Here is a 16,940-nt window from a genome sequence, read left to right on the forward strand (position 1 = left end):
TCAGATGTTTGTGTGTTTACAGTATGCATTTTGTAAGCTCTGCCTATTTGTGCTGTTTAGAAGGTATCAAATGGCCGATGTTGAGGAAGGCATACTTGGGATTTTGTAGCAGTTTACTTTGTGGAAGATGCAGGTCAAGCCGCAGAGGAAGAAGTAATCAAATAGCTAAACATCATTGCCAGACCAGTAATGAAACCGTCATCCATGAATGACTCTACAGTATTTAGGCAAAGGCGTCTTTTAGATGTGTGTCGTATTGGTGCAAGAACAATCTGCAGAACACCATTCATCAGATCTTTTCATTCCCTACTGTTACGTACCATCTGAAAGTGTGGGAATGGTTCTTTGGGATATGCAGAATCGTAATAATTGCACATTTGCCACTCTTTATGTGGACTTTTTGCGCCTTATGCACTTGCTGTAGAAGATCTAGGTCTGAAAGTGTGCGATTTGCGCAAACTTTTGGCGGTAAAGTTCACTTAGGGAATTGTTGACCTGACAATGAAAATGTCGTTATTTATTCACCGTAATGTCACTCCAGTCCAAACTTGACTGCTGTTATTTTAATCATAGAACAATTTTGGTGAATCATTTCTGGAAGGTGTACAATGACAGTTTGTAGTGATCTCTCTATCAAGCTTCAAGATGGCAATGAAAGCGGTTCTTTTGTGCTCTTTTACAAGTCCATCCGATAGTTTTAAATGTATCTCACAATTCTATTTTTTTAACAATACCAGCAAGTATTCAATAAACAGTATTACTTTTTTCAGTTCACTTTCACTTCTCCACTTCACAAATGCTGCTGGTTTTGTTAAAAAAAAAAAATATATATTTATATATTTTTTTTTTCTCGATGCACCTTGTTCATTTTGTGAATCATACAGAACTACCTCACAATTCTGAGAAATTCAGAAAAGTTGTGAGGTGTTAACTCGCAAAAAAGGTGGAAAAAAAGCCAGAATTGTGAGAGAAAGTTGCAGTCACCTTTTTTATTTTATATTCTGTGGCAGAAAGAAAACAGAATTGCAAGATTCTAAACTCAGAATTCTGAGGAAAGTAAATGAAAATTGTAAATTGTAAACTAAGAAATCTGAGAAAAGTCAGAGTTAGGTTAGGTTTTTTATCTTAAAGAATTGTAAGATAAAAAGTTGCAATTACCTTTATTTTTTTATACCAGCAAGTATTCAATAAACAGTATTACTTTTTTCAGTTCACTTTCACTTCTCCACTTCACAAATGCTGCTGGTTTTGTTAAAAAAAAAATATATATATTTATATATATATTTTTTTCTCGATGCACCTTGTTCATTTTGTGAATCATACAGAACTACCTCACAATTCTGAGAAATTCAGAAAAGTTGTGAGGTGTTAACTCGCAAAAAAGGTGGAAAAAAAGCCAGAATTGTGAGATAAAGTTGCAGTCTCCTTTTTTATTTTATATTCTGTGGCAGAAAGAAAACAGAATTGCAAGATTCTAAACTCAGAATTCTGAGGAAAGTAAATGAAAATTGTAAATTGTAAACTAAGAAATCTGAGAAAAGTCAGAGTTAGGTTAGGTTTTTTATCTTAAAGAATTGTAAGATAAAAAGTTGCAATTACCTTTATTTTTTTATCCTGTAATGGAAAAAAAGCATCTATTGGAGGAAAACAAAACCACAACAACAACAAAAAAACAGCATGTGAATTTGGAATAACATGAAGGTGAATAAATAATGACAGAATTTTATTTGTTGCTGAACTGTTCTTTTAAGGCTAATAAAATGAGCTACCTAAGATATGTAGGTCCACTAATTCTTTTATTGTAAATTCTGATGCGTCTCAATTGTAAATGTGTAGATAAACTGATGTCTGTTAAGAAGTGTTGTGTGCTGTAGGTCTAGGGTTCAGTATATGTGTGTGGAGCAGACAGGCCCATGAATGTCTCAATTATTTGCTGACCACTTTTTTGAAAGGACGCAGCTGATTGGCTTGCGCTTAGACGCTTGTAGTTCACGCGGTCGGTGTGGCACTGACGATGTTCTGTGCTACAAACGAGAGAGTTTGAAACCAAAAGGTGCTTCTGTAGTTGGATATTCAAACATGCAAAAGGCTTTTCCCCTCAAATTCCCCCCCCCCCCCATCTCTCGTGAGCTCATTTCGCTTTGGAAGATGGGAGAAAAACGTTTTTCCTCTCTAAATGGATTCTTTAATTTAAGGGGGAAAAGTTGTGCAATAGATACACTAAATATGATGCCATTATTTGTTAATAATTATTTTGATATTTTTGAAGAGTTTTAGGAATAATCCATCATCAAAATCATCATCTTTCCCATTGCTCAGTGTTTTTCTGGAAAGAAGTTGCTCTTTTGTGCTGATTTGAACCATCATCTCAAACCACTAGTGGTGTTGGATCACCAACGATAGGCAACTTTACCAGCTTAATGCTAACTTGAGGAATGCTGTCTCGTTGTTGTGCTTCCACCTGCTTTCTTCACTTTTTGGGCCATTCCTTGGTTATTTTGCAATGTTGGGTAATACATCGAGAGTGCAATTTCTAAAATATTACAATGCAATTCTTACCTATAACCTTAACAATACATGTATGATATATACATAGATGTAGATGTTGCATATGAAGGACATAAGAGTTGGACACAATGTTGAACTCATAGTTTTATTGTTTATTTTGTGTTTTTAACATGCAGTGGATGCCAATGAGCTGGCCACAATATGCAACACTGCAAGAGCAGTTCAGCAGCTCAAATGATGATGTTAATAAAACCGAACTTATCTGATCCTTCAGTGCATGCTTTCTTGTTTAAATACAATGGCACTTTCACTAATTTATCATGGAAATATTTCTGTTGTAAATTTCTGAGGGGGGTTATCTTTTGTTGCAGTTTCAAAAAGGAGGCATTTCCAAATCTGAACTTAATTGTACACATGTTCGCATAGTTTGTTGATTCAGTTGAAATAGCTCTAATTTTGTCAGTGTGTGTTTTAATGTATTCATACTGTATGTATCATTTGGCTTCTGTTTTCAGTTGTTCATCGAGCACAGGATTTTTATCACTGAACTTTTGAAATACTACAATGTTTATGTTGTGCAGTGGCTAAGAGAAAGATGTCTGTAATGACCTCACCAAAATATGTTGGTGCTTGAAATCAGCCAAGAAAAGTGTGCAAAGCAAATTAAAAACGATGCTCTGGACCTGGTAACTGTGCTGTTGTTCTTTCGAGAGATTTCTGAGGGGTTGCACAATTTCAGAAATGGCTTAAAATCGCTCTTTTGGGCTACAAACCAGTTTATGCTCTGCATTTTATGGAAGCCTATTTTCAGCACAGATTAAAGAAAAATAAATAAATGTAAACTTCTGACTGAGATCTGAGATATAAACCCGCAATTCTGAGAAGTCAGAAAATTGTGGGATGTAAAAAAAAATAAATAAAATTCGGATTTTTTCCCCCTCTTTCAGAATTATGAGAAACGGTCTGAATTGTGAGATAAGTTACAATTACCTTTATAATTGTTTTTTATTCCATCATGTGGGCTTTCATAGCATTTAATATTATGTTCACATGAAATTAAAAAGCCCCACAGGATGTTGAATTAGAATCTGAAAAAAGGATGAATGAGCTGAATTGCAATTCAAATTGTTAAAACAACTCTGTCCAAAAGTTTTTGTCATGAAATTTCCCACCAAAGTGTAATTTCCATTACATATTGAGGTAACACTTTACAATAAGGTTCATTAGTTAATATATTAACTAACATGAACTAACCATGAGGAATACAGTTGTTACTGTATTTACTAATCTACGCTAATGTTAGTTAATAAAAATACAGATGTTCATGTTAGTTCACAGTACATTAATGTTAACAAGATTTTAATAATATTAGTAAATGTTGAAATTAACATTAACAAAGATTAATAAACACTATAAGTGCAGTTCATGTTAACTAATGAACCTTATTGTAAAGTGTTACCCATATTGAATTATATACTGTTTAATAGCATTATGTGGTTTTCAAACATTTTTAGAAAAACGTGGCAACCTTTTTCATGCCCTTTTTAATTTCATAATTAGCATAGGCCATAATTAGGCCTACATGTAGGCTATACAAAATACATAAGGAATCATTTTCCACACGTTTCGTGTAATGTGAGAAAATTACAGCTTGAATGGAAAAATAAGTCGATTTTTCTTTGTTTTCCTCACACGTATTTCACCTCAGACTTTTAACTGACACCGTCTCTGATACACAAATATTAGAATGAAAATACGTTATTAGGAGTAAAATTGTTCAGTGTGGTGGAAATGAGGGGACAGTCACATCTTTTTTTTAAACAAATGTTCGTTTGTTTTGATTACTAGGCTCTTTGTTTATAATGTCAAACTAACGTAATTTTCGTATTTTTTTGGATTTCAAAAAAAACAAAAAGGTTGAAATATTTTAGGCCTGTATTAAAAATCAAACTATCAATGTCATAATATGCTAAATTTAAAAAAACAACTACGGTGAATCTAAAATATCTTATGTGAACTGGTCACCTGAGAGTTTTAAACTAGAATGCATCACACGCTGTTTCCCATCATGCATCTCTCCGCGTCCAATATCAGCTTCGCCTTTTCTGTGTCGCCGCCATTTCACCAGACGAAGGACTCCAGACTGAACATTTGTTGCTGTTGTGGCGACAACGGAACAACAACAACACGACTGAGCAGCGACCCTCATTGGTTTTACGACCTTAAACTCGTGTTTGTCTGTATCTAGACCTAGTCTGAGTGGTTTCGAGCAGTTTAATCTGATAAAGGAGGAGGAGGACAGCGAACATCTGAAGGCAAAATGTCGACCGACGTTAAATCAGAGAAGCCAGAGAAACAAGAACAAGGGTAACGCTATAGCTGCATGCCTTTTTACTCCACGTTTTACTTTTTATATCTTTCAAACAATTGTAGGTACGGGATGTTTTGGATGCATAGCGCGCTTTTCATAATAAGTAGGTTGCTGTAAAATGTCAGCGTTAAAGGACAAACTCGTCTGTTTGGTTCGTATCCTGATGAAACAAAGAGTCGTTGGATTCACAATGGGAAGAAACGAGTTAAGGAAATCTCATGCAAGAAATGTGCTTAATACACGAAATAAAGCATGTAGACGAGATATGAACGACTTTTTGTTACGTAACAAGCAAGATGAGTGTCCTTTGTTTGCTGCGGCCTAGTTTGTTGCCCTTAATAGACAAGAAGTGCTAGTTTTAGATGTTAACATCTAAAAAAAAAACACTTAAGCAAAACAATGTTTTTTTTAGTACTTTTCTATATATATTATAAGCTTAAATGTGTTCAATTTAAAATAGTTTTGTATGTATTAAATTCGCAACTAAAAATTTAACGGGTTGCAACAGTTTCCACCATTTGTTGCTGCAAGCTCAACCCTGTCACCCAAGTGATTGATAGAAAAAAGATACAACTTTTGATAAAGCTTTTCTTTTCGTTTTTTTATACTGCAAAAACTGTCTCGAAATGGCTGGAGTGAATTTCTAATTTATGCTGAAAATTCTCAACCCTGATATATATATATATATATATATATATATATATATATATATATATATATATATATATATATATATTTAGATATCCTAAGGTTTGGTAACAGGGTTGAAGAAAAGTCAAACTCTGCAGAACACAAATAGAAAATCAAACTCAATTATGCAGAATAATTTAGTACTTTTTATTTTAGAAATGCTCATTTGTTTAATATAGTGTCATATTAAATTAAAAAAGAAATTGACTAGAAATATAACAGTTAATGGTTTGCAACAGTTTCCACCATTTCTATAGCCGCAAACGCAACCCTGTTATCCAAGTTATTGTTAGGGGAAAAAATTCAGTAACTACAAAAACATTTGGTCTCAAACTGGCTAGAGTGACTGTCAGTAATTTATGCTGCATTTTCAATCCTGTTATTTATTCTTATTTAAATACATTTTATTGCTAGAAGGTGTTTAAACTGTATTTAGAAACATCCAAAATTTTGGTAACCGGGTTAAAGAAAATTCAAACTCCGTTAAACATAAATGGAAAACCAAACTAAATGTAGTTTTGTCTCATGAGGTTGGTTGCATGATTTTTTTTTTTTTTTGTCGAGAGAACGTTTATTGAATTGCTCGTTTTTCTTTCCATACAGAAATGCAGTGAATGGCAAGTCCAACCATGAGTCAAGAAAGGAGAGGCCCCAGAAGCGTGGTGGTGGGGGACGGTTTGAACCTTACGGAAACCCCAACAAGAGATACCGTGTGTTTGTCAGCAACATTCCCTATGATGTTAAATGGCAAACTCTGAAAGATCTCATGAAGGAAAAAGGTACGTTTTTGTGATGTTTAGTTGTACATCCTAGGTTAGGTTAGAGCCATGGAGCTTTACTTTTAGTTCTGGGGGTTTTGAAGGTGGCCACCTACACAGTTGCTTTAGGTCAGAGGATAAACATCCCATCATGGGGAAGTGGTCTTTTGGAAAAAGTGTGTTCGAAAAGTGTCTCGAGGGGGAAAAAAGGCAGTTGTGGAAAACGATTAATAATTCAAGATTGCTAATGTAGGTGGATGGCACTTTAAGACTGTGGGAATTGCATGTACACATAGAACAGAGTTTAATCCATTCATATGAATCTGATGCCATTAATCGGTCTCTTTGGCTTTGGAGAAAGTGTTTTGTTTTTACCCTAACCTGCTGGTTAGTATTTCAGAACAACCTATGAGTGGTAAAATTTTTCCTTATCCATGTGTAGTAGCCCCTCCATGCCTAATGATTCGCACGCATGGGGAATTTCATGTGGAAATTGTTGCTTGTAGAATTAAATTGCATTTTCTTTTTTAGGTGAATGCCAGAGTGAATGTTGTTGCAGCAGATCTTCATTATTGTGCCCTTAAAAAATGGATGTGATTGATTTCTGGGGGTACAGGTCTACAGAGTAAAGCAGCTTCTTAAGCTGGTCCTTGTTTTATCTTATGGACAGACGTTCTTGCTGGAGATATGCCAGGTGGTTCTTCGAGGTAGTTTTTGACAAACAGACTAGACCTTGTTTGGGTTTGCAGTCTCGTCAGCATCTAATTCTATTCTTGAGTATTCATCCAACGGGACTTGTTGGAGGTGGTTTGGCTATTCGATAAAATTCAAGAGTCTCAATGCCAATTGTTTAGTTGGGAAGCCAAGTTGGTTCCAGGTGGACGAGGTTTCGGTTCCTGTAACTTCAAACCATTTTTTTTTATATTATAGGTTTAGCTATTTTTATTTAATAACCAGTTTTTTTTTCTTTTCACTAACGCCAAGGTTTAGGTGTGTCGAATGTTTCGGAGGTAGCCGAAGACTTGTTAACTTTACCAGAAAAGGTTCTTTGACGTCCAACAAAGGCCATAGTTGACAATCCTTCCAATTTCGATGGCTCGGGAGGTCAAATCCTTTTGGTCAGTCTTGGATGTTGAGGTTCCCAGCAAGGACCGCTTAAGAAGTTTTCCTGAACACATTTTACAGCTTGCTGCTTGTAGACCTGTACCAGAATTTGTGCTGCTGAGGTGCTGGGGGAGGAGGCTCTGGACTCGCAGGCCGAGCTCACTCTCACCGTCCCCCCGTTTGTGTCTGCTCTAAACCCCAATTGTTCTCTCGGCTTCTCTCCCCTTGGTGTGTGTCGTCTGGAATCTGATTTGTAGTGGGTGAGGTAACGTACGTGGAACACTTAATGGACGGAGAAGGCAAATCAAGGGTAAGTGCAAGAGACGAACCTCCATTTGTCCGCTTGAGTTCTTACATGTACTCTTAGATTTTAATGTGGGATGTTCAGGACTGGGTTGAGAGTTCAAAATGTGTCGTCTTGGGTGGCATTTGAACAAAAATGGACGCCGACTGTGGCTCTGAGTGGAACCGCAGGGATCGTTTCCCAGCCATATAGTAATTCTGGTTCTCGTGTGTTTAAGAGGTAGTATTTTTTGCACTGCGAGTCTCATTACTAAACATGGATAACATGGCGTCAATGATTTGTTGAGTGACTCCACTAGTGGGATAACAACAGAAATGGAGCCTGAACGAGTAATTGGAACTGAAGGCCGGTTGTGTATTCTGGTCGTCAATTAATCCTGTCAGTCATTTTGAGTTTGAATGTAATTATGTAACCGTTATGCACTAAGTGAACACCACAGAGAAGTATATGAATATTCTTTATCAATTTAGTGTGTCTGAAGTATTTTTCCTGAGTCAGTTGTCAGTGATTTCTACCAGATTTCTTTTGTCTAATTGTCGCTTTCATTCTTGTTTTGTTTGTTCGTTCATCCTGGCTGGTGTGCTGACTGAACAAAGGGTTGTGCGTAAGTATCATTCAGCCCATTGATCTTTATTCATTCGTCTCGTTTGTGCAACTCTTGCATATGTATATATATATATTTTTTTTAAGGGTGGTTGAGTTCAGAACTGAAGAGCTCATGAAAAAGGCTGTAGAGAAAGTCAACAAACATGCCATGAACGGTCGTCCTCTCAAGGTCAAAGAGGTGAGTGTATCTCTCAGATGAGTAACATCTGGGTGAATATAGATAAAATGATTTTAATTTTTTCCCCCAGTCTATTAAAAGCGACATAAAATCAGCTTGGCTTGAAATAGACATGGAAAAATGCATAGAAATTTAAAGTTTACCATAAGAACAAAAAAAATCAAGGTATTCTTCCACGCCATTTTTAAAATATGAATATTAAGTAACTTATATTAGTGGACATTAAAATATTAAGTTGCTTATTTTATATTTTTCAATTTTATGAATATATTTATGCTTCAGTCAAGACTATTGGAAACACTGACACGATGTGATTGTAGAAATAGTCTGTCTTTACACAATGATTTAAATGCATGTTTTATGTTAAGTTTTGTAAATCTCCTTTTTACAATCAGTCACTTTTTTTTTTCAACTTTTGAATGTTAAAAATATTAGATTTTCTGTTGTGTATATAATTTATATAAAAATGATAATGATTTTGGAATACACTTTTTACTTGTTTTTACTTGAAGTTTTGTAATGTTGGAGCTAAAAATCCATGGAAAAAAATTGTATTCTTCCACATTGTTTTTAATGTTTGAATATGAATTGTAGACAACAATTTTCACAGTTTTAATGTAAAATTTTTAGTATTGAAATGATTGTAAAAATAGTCTTGACAAAAGCATGTTAAAATCATTGTGGTATTTTATTCTGCCAGCAAAATCATCATAAATGTGAATACTTGATGTTGAATGTATTAAAGTGGCCTGTTATAAACGATCCTCTTTGTGCTTCTCCAAGGATCCAGATGGAGTGATTGCCCAGCGTGAAACTAATCGTGCTCACGGGGGTGGGGGTGGGGGTGGTGGTGGTGGCGGACCCCCAGGCATGGGTGGAGGAATGGGAGGAGGAATGGGCATGGGTGGAGGAATGGGCCCGGGACCTGGCGGTCCTTCAATGGTCAATATCCCTCCCAGTCTCATGAACAACCCCAACATTCCCAACGAGATCATCCACGGACTCCAGGCTGGAAAAATCGGAAGCACCATTTTTGTGGCCAATGTAAGACTTTGAAACCACTCTGTAACCATATGTCCCATATTTTCAAACTTGACCACTGACTTTTCATATGCCGTGTCTCTGCACAGCTGGACTACAAGGTTGGATGGAAGAAGCTCAAGGAGGTGTTTGGAATGGCTGGAGCTGTTGTGCGTGCAGATATCCTGGAGGATAAAGACGGGAAAAGCAGGGGAATGGGAACGGTCACATTTGAGATGCCCATTGAGGCCGTTCAAGCAGTCTGTATCCTTCACAGTAGCTTTTGATATGTGAAGTTGTTTGTAATGAAGTTAATACTGTTTAAAATGTGCAATGCTTTTAAGTTTTTCCTTAATGGATGTTAGCCATGTTCAACGGACAGCTTCTCTTCAACAGGGTCATGCATGTCAAACTGGTAAGTAATTACATGGGTTTAGCATGGAAGCTTGTTTCTGCTGCAGAATAAAAAAAAATAAGAGCATTTGTGACTTTTTGCATTTTACAAGTTTACATCTTGCAGTTTTGTTTTCTTGCAGTTGCATCTTAATTCAGACTTCTCAGAATATATCTTCAGATAAACTTGCAATTTTACGTTTCTTGCAAATCTTTTTTTTTTCTTTTTCTTTTTTTCCTCAACTGCGAAAAAATTCTTAAGTCAATAATAAAGAAAGTCACTAACCTCTTAATTTTTATACTTTGGTGGAAACAAGCTTCTATGGTTTAACGGTACATTGGCAATATGATTTTAAATTCCTCAAAATCCACCCCTTCACATCTTTTCAGGATGAGAAATCTCTTCCCAAAGGTGACTTTGCTCCCCCAGACCGTCCTCCAGCACTTCCTCGTAAGTGATGATTTCATATTCACGCTTGCTGTATGGATCATCAACCCTAGAACATCTTGCAGTTGGCTAGTTTCTTCTCTAAACCAGTTCCCACCGTCTCATGCAGGTGGTCTGAGCGGTGTTGGTCTCGGTCTGGGACCCGGCGGTCAACCCATCGACGCTACCCAGCTCAACCGGGGTGGGATGGGCAACATGGGACCAGGAGGTAACAGCATGTCGCATGTTGATCTTTTTGGAATGTTTCCTCTTGTATGCACTCACTGACCGTCACTCCCCTCCCCTATCCATGAAATAATTTTCTCCATAGGAATGGATGGAATGGGATTTGGTGGCATGGGTAGAATGGGAGGTATGTTTCATCTCATCAGCCATTCTTCTAGGGGGTTACTAGTTTGATTTGCATGCCATAGTTCAAGAATGCTCAGTCTATTTTGACGGGCTGTATCCAAACTGCATTGTTCTCCAATTAATTATTGTATTTATTTATTTATTTTTATAAATGCTGCTTGCTTTATCCACTATGAATTGTCTTCAATTTCAATTCGTTGTGTATTTATCTACAATAAAAAAAAAATTCAGCTTATTTCTTCTACTTTGAATGATCTTTTAAGGTAGCATATTTTTATCCATTGAGTTATCTTCAAGATTTCATTTCGTAAAAAAAAAAAAAAGTTGCATATTTTATCCTCTATGAATTATCTTAAATTTCAAGTCGTATGTTTTATCTACAATGAATTTGGCAATGTTTTTTTTCCTTGCTCATCTACTTTGAATTATCTTTAAGTCTGCATATTTCTTTTTATCCACCGAGTTATCGTCAAGGTTTCTGACCTTTTGTCAAAAAAGTTACAAAATATTTTCGTACATGAATTATAAAAATTTAAGTTTGGATTGTGCACTTTCACGTCTATGTTCAAAAATGTGAGTGACAGTTAAGGGGTTAATTTATCTGTTAGGTTATATATATTTTTTTTAATTTAATTTTTAGAAAATTCTACTTTTGTCTACTATAAATTCTTAAAGGTGCCCTTTTTTTTCTTCTTCTTTTCATAAACTGCTTTATCTATCGAATGTTCACCCCCCCCCCTTGGAAAAATAAAACAAAGATAATTTATAAATTTGCTGCTTATTTTATCTACTATAAATTATGAAATTTCCTTGTTAATTCACTATGAATTGAATGTAAATGTTACTGATCTTCAGGGATGGATAATTTTGGAGGTGGTATGAACAACATGGAGCGTTTCGGACCCTCTGGAATGGGAAGAATGAATGGTAAATGCATTAACTAGTTTATTTTTTTCCATTTTGCTAGCAGCTGAGATTAAGACTTTAAAAAAAATATATATATATATTTTTTTAATTAATTGCAGATATGGATCGTGGAATTGGCGGTGGCTTTGATAGAGATTTCAGTGCCCGTAATGATATGGGTATGTCCCGTAGCAACTTCGGAGATACTTTTGACCGAGGAATGGGTTGGTAATGTTTAACATTTGCTCCTATACATTTCTTATATAGTTACATAATGTTAACTTTTAAATTATTTGTTTAAAATGTGATTACCAGGGAACTCTGTGGGAATTGATCGCATGAATTCTGGCATGGACCGGCTTGGCGGTGGCATGGACCGCATGGGAGGACTAGACCGGATGGGAATGGATCGCATGGACCGCATGTCTGATCTGGACCGGTTGGGATCTGGTTTTGACCGAATGGGTTCAGGGCTTGACCGGCTGGGGCCCAGTATGGATCGGCTGGGATCAGGCCTCGACCGCATGAGCTCCAGCGTGGACCGCATGGGCCCTGGTGGGTTCGACCGCTTGGGTGCGTCCGGCATGGATCGCATGACTGGCGGGATGGACTTTGCTTCACCTATAGGCATGGACAGGATGAACTCGGGTCTTGACCGAATGGGTTCAAACTTTGACCGCATGGGCTCCGGTGGCATGGACCGCTTCCCCTCCTCAGGTCTCGACCGCATGGGTTCCAGCATGGACCGGATGGGCTCTGGTGGCGTCGGTGGGCAGTTTGACAGACCGGCTGATATGGATCGTGGCAACTTTGGGACTCCTTTCAGTGGGTCTGGACAAGGAGGGCCAGGGGGTGGTGGAGCTAATGCCAGGAAGGGATGCCAAATTTTTGTCAGAAATGTAAGCATTTGATCTTAAATTTATTTCAGTTTTTTTTTAAATATATTTTTTAAATTCCTCTTCATAATGTAATTGTCTATTTTTGCAGCTGCCCTTTGACTTCACCTGGAAGATGTTGAAGGACACGTTCAATTCATGTGGTAAAGACTTTTTCCATCAGACTTTTTCTTTTAGCATTTCTTGCTCCGTTTCAATTAATCGATATGGCTTGTGTTTTCTAACAGGCATCGTGCAGTATGCAGACATTAAGATGGAGAACGGCAAGTCCAAGGGCTGTGGTGTGGTGCGCTTTGACAGTCCTGAGACTGCCGAGCGAGCCTGTCGTACCATGAACGGCTACCGGCTCAGTGGACGAGAGATTGACGTCAGGATTGACAGAAATGCGTAATCGTCCTTTTTGCCTTCTGATTCCTTCCACCCCTCTCTATGGTTTCCAAATTATTTGTTCATTACATATTTGTATTGTGCCGAATGGTACACTTTTAGTTATGCTTTTGACTTTTAGAGACCAAATGCTTTTTTTCTCCCAAATTTTTATTGTGATGCTTTCAAAGAAATTGCCTTTGTTAAAGGTTTGCTAATAAATCTCAACATTGAGAACTTGAGCAGTGGTGTTGTGTGGTCCTTTTCAGTCATGTTTGACACTCTGCAATTTGGTGCTGCTAGTATAAAACTATATCTCATATATGTATGTTAACAGTGCTTAACTCTCATTTCAGGGCATAAACATTCATGTAAAGTGTTGACAGTTGTGGAATGTACATTTTAGGGATGCACCGATATGAACATTTTGGCCGATACCGATAACCGATTATTCTTTATTTTTGAAAGCCGATAACCGATATGTTGGCCAATAAATCTATATCCAAATTGTTATATACTTTTTGAGAGCCTGATTACAAAAAAGGTCTCATCATTAAAAGCCACATCCCAAACACTTCAACATAAGCAGCCTAGTTTGAACGGTGTACTGTTGTTTTTTTTGCTGGTATTACATTTTGTTGGAAAAATCTGAATGGTACAAGGACAAATTATTAAAAAAAAAAATCCACAAGAATCTTCCAAGAGTTGTATTTATTTTAAGTGTCTGGACAAATGTACACACATGGGTTGTGGTCTTTTCGTAGAGATAAATGTCTATGCTGTACATCAATGTAAATAAACTCACATTTCATCATGCTCTTTTGCTATTTAGGGGGGCACACAGCTTTTTGACCACACACACACAGCTCAACTGTTGGAAGAGTAAGCGATTGATACAGTTGTGTCTTTGACTGTATAGAGCAGGGGTGCCCACACTCGGTCCTGGAGGGCCGGTGTCCTGCAGAGTTTAGCTCCAACCCTAATCAAACACATCTGAACCAGCTAATCAAGCTCTTACTAGAAACTTCCAAGCAGGTGTGTTGAGGCATGCTGGAGCTAAACTCTGCAGGACACCTGCCCTCCAGGACCGAGTTTGGGCACCCCTGAGACTTTACAATCCAAACTAAATTGTAAACAAAGAAACACCCTAGACTCAAACGCAAGGAAATGTCCTCGATGCTGGAAGAATGGGTGGGTTCGTGTGGACCTAGGACACCTTTTGCGAGCCACTTGTGCAAAATAAAATACAAAAGAAAACTTCAAATAACATTTAAAATATACTTTATATGTATTTAAAGATCTATATACACATTCTCACTATCATTGGTGAACCAGAAAAGAAAGACTGAATCAGTGAATATTTTATAACTACAATAGGAATTAGGTTGGCAAAAAAGAATTAAGGCAACCAAAATATGCATGTGCTACACTTTACAAATGTATTGCTGCAGTAGTCCCTTTATTTTAGATACAACAGCAATATCAATAGCAACTGGCCACTGCACATTATAAGAATCAGTGTCGCACACTTCCATCATAAAATGAGACTCGCTTACTCAAAACCACAAACGCACTCAATGCATAGGCGCACACACAAATTCTATACATTTGGATTTACAATTAAACGTTTTTTTTAACAAATATTTCTGATTGTGATTAAGTTGTTTTAAAGATTTGGCCTCCCACACAATACGTTTGGTCCCATCTTTCAGTTTAACATGTCTCTTAATAACCAGGCCCTGATGACTTCGTACTGATTTTGGTGGGAAAATCTGAGGATCTGTGGAAAATCTGTGGAACAAATTTAAATTAAAACTTAATTGATAGCAGAATATATAAAAAGGTGACAAAACAAGAACATAAACATCATGGGATGTGTAAACCGTCGCTCTCTACATACAATGGGTTGTATGACCCATTTTAAAATCACGACAGCATCCATTATCAGTCCTAATCTTTACATTAAAATAAAAAAATTAAAATTATGGGACTTTGGTTATTGCCAAATTTAACACATCAAAGCCACCTGTTGCAGATTCATAAATCTGAAACATTGAACACTATTGCTGGCTTAATATTTTTATAGATATATATTGTATATATATATATATTTCAACAGTTACGGAACAATGCTACCTGATAACCAAGGCGTATTAACAACTTAAATGCATCAAAGTCCCCTAAAAAAAACAACAACTAATAAAGCACAGCCCACTCTTGGACCAGTCTTGAATCCCAGATCTCAAATCAAAACACATGTTCACGGTATGTAAATTAGACAATGAATGAAAAACAAAATCAAAAAAAGAATCAAACAAATATCTTCATTATTACTCATAAATATGTCTGGACATTGGTATTACTACTTGCTTGATGTTTATGGAATGGGTGAAAGGACGATGAAAATGATGCTTAAATTGCGAAAAAATCCGACCGATAGAGCTTCCGGACGTTATGAGGACATCTGAAGTGTTCAAACCTTGTAGCTGCCCCTCTTTCCTGAGGTCTGATTACTGTTGGGACACATTAAAATGGAATTTTATGCAATTAATATGCAAGGAATAACAGACAAAGGACAGTCAACATCAAGAATCACGAACCCAAGACGACCGCGACACTTACTGATTCACTCTCCTCTTCATCCTCTGCCAGGGTTTTAGGCCCTGAGCTGAAGTGCAGAGGAGAATATACCCAGCCTTTGTCTTCTGGAGGCTGCTTTTACACAAGCCAGACAGCAGAGGGCGCCAGACAGGGTAGAGACACACAGAGGCAGCCAGTGGAAACATGCAGAGAGGAAGAAAGACAGAAAGACAAGAGTGAGGAATATCAGCAATGCAGTGGTAAGAAAGAGAGAGAGATTAGTAAACGCTCTGCTGTGAACGTTAATAACGCTGGAAACGTAGTAGTTCTGATTTTGATTCTGATTGACATACAATGCGAATTTATCGAAATGTATATTTTTTTTAGCCACTGCTCAAAGATTAAAATCAAGATTTTATGAATTAACAAAAGCTGTAATCTGGTGAGTAAAAAAAGAGAAACTTTGAAGGGAAAGAAAAACAATCACAAACTAATAGATTTCGTAACGACAACATAAAAAAAAACGGGACTCGCGACACGTTACTTACCATATAAGGTATTTCCATGTGAAACAGAATAAACGATGAAAAATATTGCAGGGTGGGACTTAATTTTATCCATCAGGATTTGATTGGAAAGCAAAAAGCAAGCATTGATATAATTGGCTACTATTATTTAAATTTATCGAAATGTATATTTTTTTTTTAGCCACTGCTCAAAGATTAAAATCAAGATTTTATGAATTAACAAAAGCTGTAATCTGGTGAGTAAAAAAAGAGAAACTTTGAAGGGAAAGAAAAACAATCACAAACTAATAGATTTCGTAACGACAACATAAAAAAAAACGGGACTCGCGACACGTTACTTACCATATAAGGTATTTCCATGTGAAACAGAATAAACGATGAAAAATATTGCAGGGTGGGACTTAATTTTATCCATCAGGATTTGATTGGAAAGCAAAAAGCAAGCATTGATATAATTGGCTACTATTATTTGTCCCCGCCCATACGGCCTTCATTACATCAGCAGAGAAGAAAAGTTGTTTCAGTTGTAGAGAAAATTGTTATATTTTGATTAGACTATAAAACATTCTTTAAAATAATATATGCTATTAGGCTTAAAAAATATTTAGTACATTTTAACGAGCAAGAAGCTTGTTAATATAACGCTAGTAGCTAGTAAACTAATAATGGAGTGATTTTTTGGTAATTTGATATGTCGCTTGATTTTGTGACAATGTTTTCTGTGTCTTAGAAATATTATGCAGTTGTGTATGACTCCAAGACTAGTTTTTGAAGGGGGCAATAATGGAAAATTACATTACAAATACCAGCTAAACGTTTTCCAGTGTTATTTTAGAATAACTGAGATTTGTTTATCATTTTGTGTTTTTAATACATTTTAGAATTAGTTTATATATATATATATATATATATATATATTTATTTATTATTTTTT

The 16,940-nt window shown here is 36.4% G+C and overlaps 2 protein-coding genes across 7 annotated transcripts in view; one reads left to right on the forward strand and one right to left on the reverse strand.

Annotated features, from left to right (window-relative positions):
* Nucleotides 1–4,583: 4,583 nt before the first annotated feature.
* On the forward strand, nucleotides 4,584–13,141 carry LOC107599446 (heterogeneous nuclear ribonucleoprotein M-like). Of its 3 annotated transcripts, XM_016291031.1 has the most exons (16): nucleotides 4,585–4,875; nucleotides 6,173–6,348; nucleotides 7,689–7,741; nucleotides 8,332–8,339; nucleotides 8,426–8,519; nucleotides 9,303–9,563; nucleotides 9,650–9,803; nucleotides 9,905–9,954; nucleotides 10,323–10,383; nucleotides 10,490–10,588; nucleotides 10,691–10,732; nucleotides 11,587–11,658; nucleotides 11,757–11,861; nucleotides 11,953–12,536; nucleotides 12,625–12,676; nucleotides 12,761–13,141. In XM_016291031.1, the coding sequence occupies exons 1-16, from the start codon at nucleotides 4,829–4,831 to the stop codon at nucleotides 12,922–12,924; spliced, it is 2,022 nt and encodes a 673-aa protein (XP_016146517.1). In that variant the 5' UTR covers nucleotides 4,585–4,828; the 3' UTR covers nucleotides 12,925–13,141. The 3 variants fall into 3 exon arrangements, with proteins under 3 accessions (XP_016146519.1, XP_016146517.1, XP_016146520.1); XM_016291033.1 differs by lacking the exon at nucleotides 10,691–10,732 and having other exon boundaries at nucleotides 4,584–4,875; XM_016291034.1 differs by lacking the exons at nucleotides 4,585–4,875; nucleotides 7,689–7,741 and having other exon boundaries at nucleotides 6,271–6,348; nucleotides 12,761–12,924.
* Nucleotides 13,142–14,012: 871 nt separating this feature from the next.
* The window catches only part of LOC107599447 (phosphatidylinositol 4-phosphate 5-kinase type-1 gamma-like), a 29,741-nt gene continuing 26,813 nt past the window's right edge, over nucleotides 14,013–16,940 (reverse strand). For 2 of the 4 annotated variants that reach the window (XM_016291037.1, XM_016291035.1), the window contains 2 exons: nucleotides 15,522–15,611; nucleotides 14,013–15,412 (listed from right to left, as the gene is read on the reverse strand). In XM_016291037.1, the coding sequence (XP_016146523.1) occupies nucleotides 15,410–15,412; nucleotides 15,522–15,611 (93 nt within the window). In that variant the 3' untranslated portion in view covers nucleotides 14,013–15,409. The remainder of the gene's footprint in view (nucleotides 15,413–15,521; nucleotides 15,612–16,940) is intronic. The other 2 variants (XR_001610666.1, XM_016291036.1) reach the window with 2 other exon arrangements.

This window comes from Sinocyclocheilus grahami, unplaced genomic scaffold (assembly GCF_001515645.1).
Source record: "Sinocyclocheilus grahami isolate Dianchi unplaced genomic scaffold, SAMN03320097.WGS_v1.1 scaffold267.1, whole genome shotgun sequence".
In the NCBI taxonomy this organism is placed as follows: domain Eukaryota; kingdom Metazoa; phylum Chordata; class Actinopteri; order Cypriniformes; family Cyprinidae; genus Sinocyclocheilus; species Sinocyclocheilus grahami.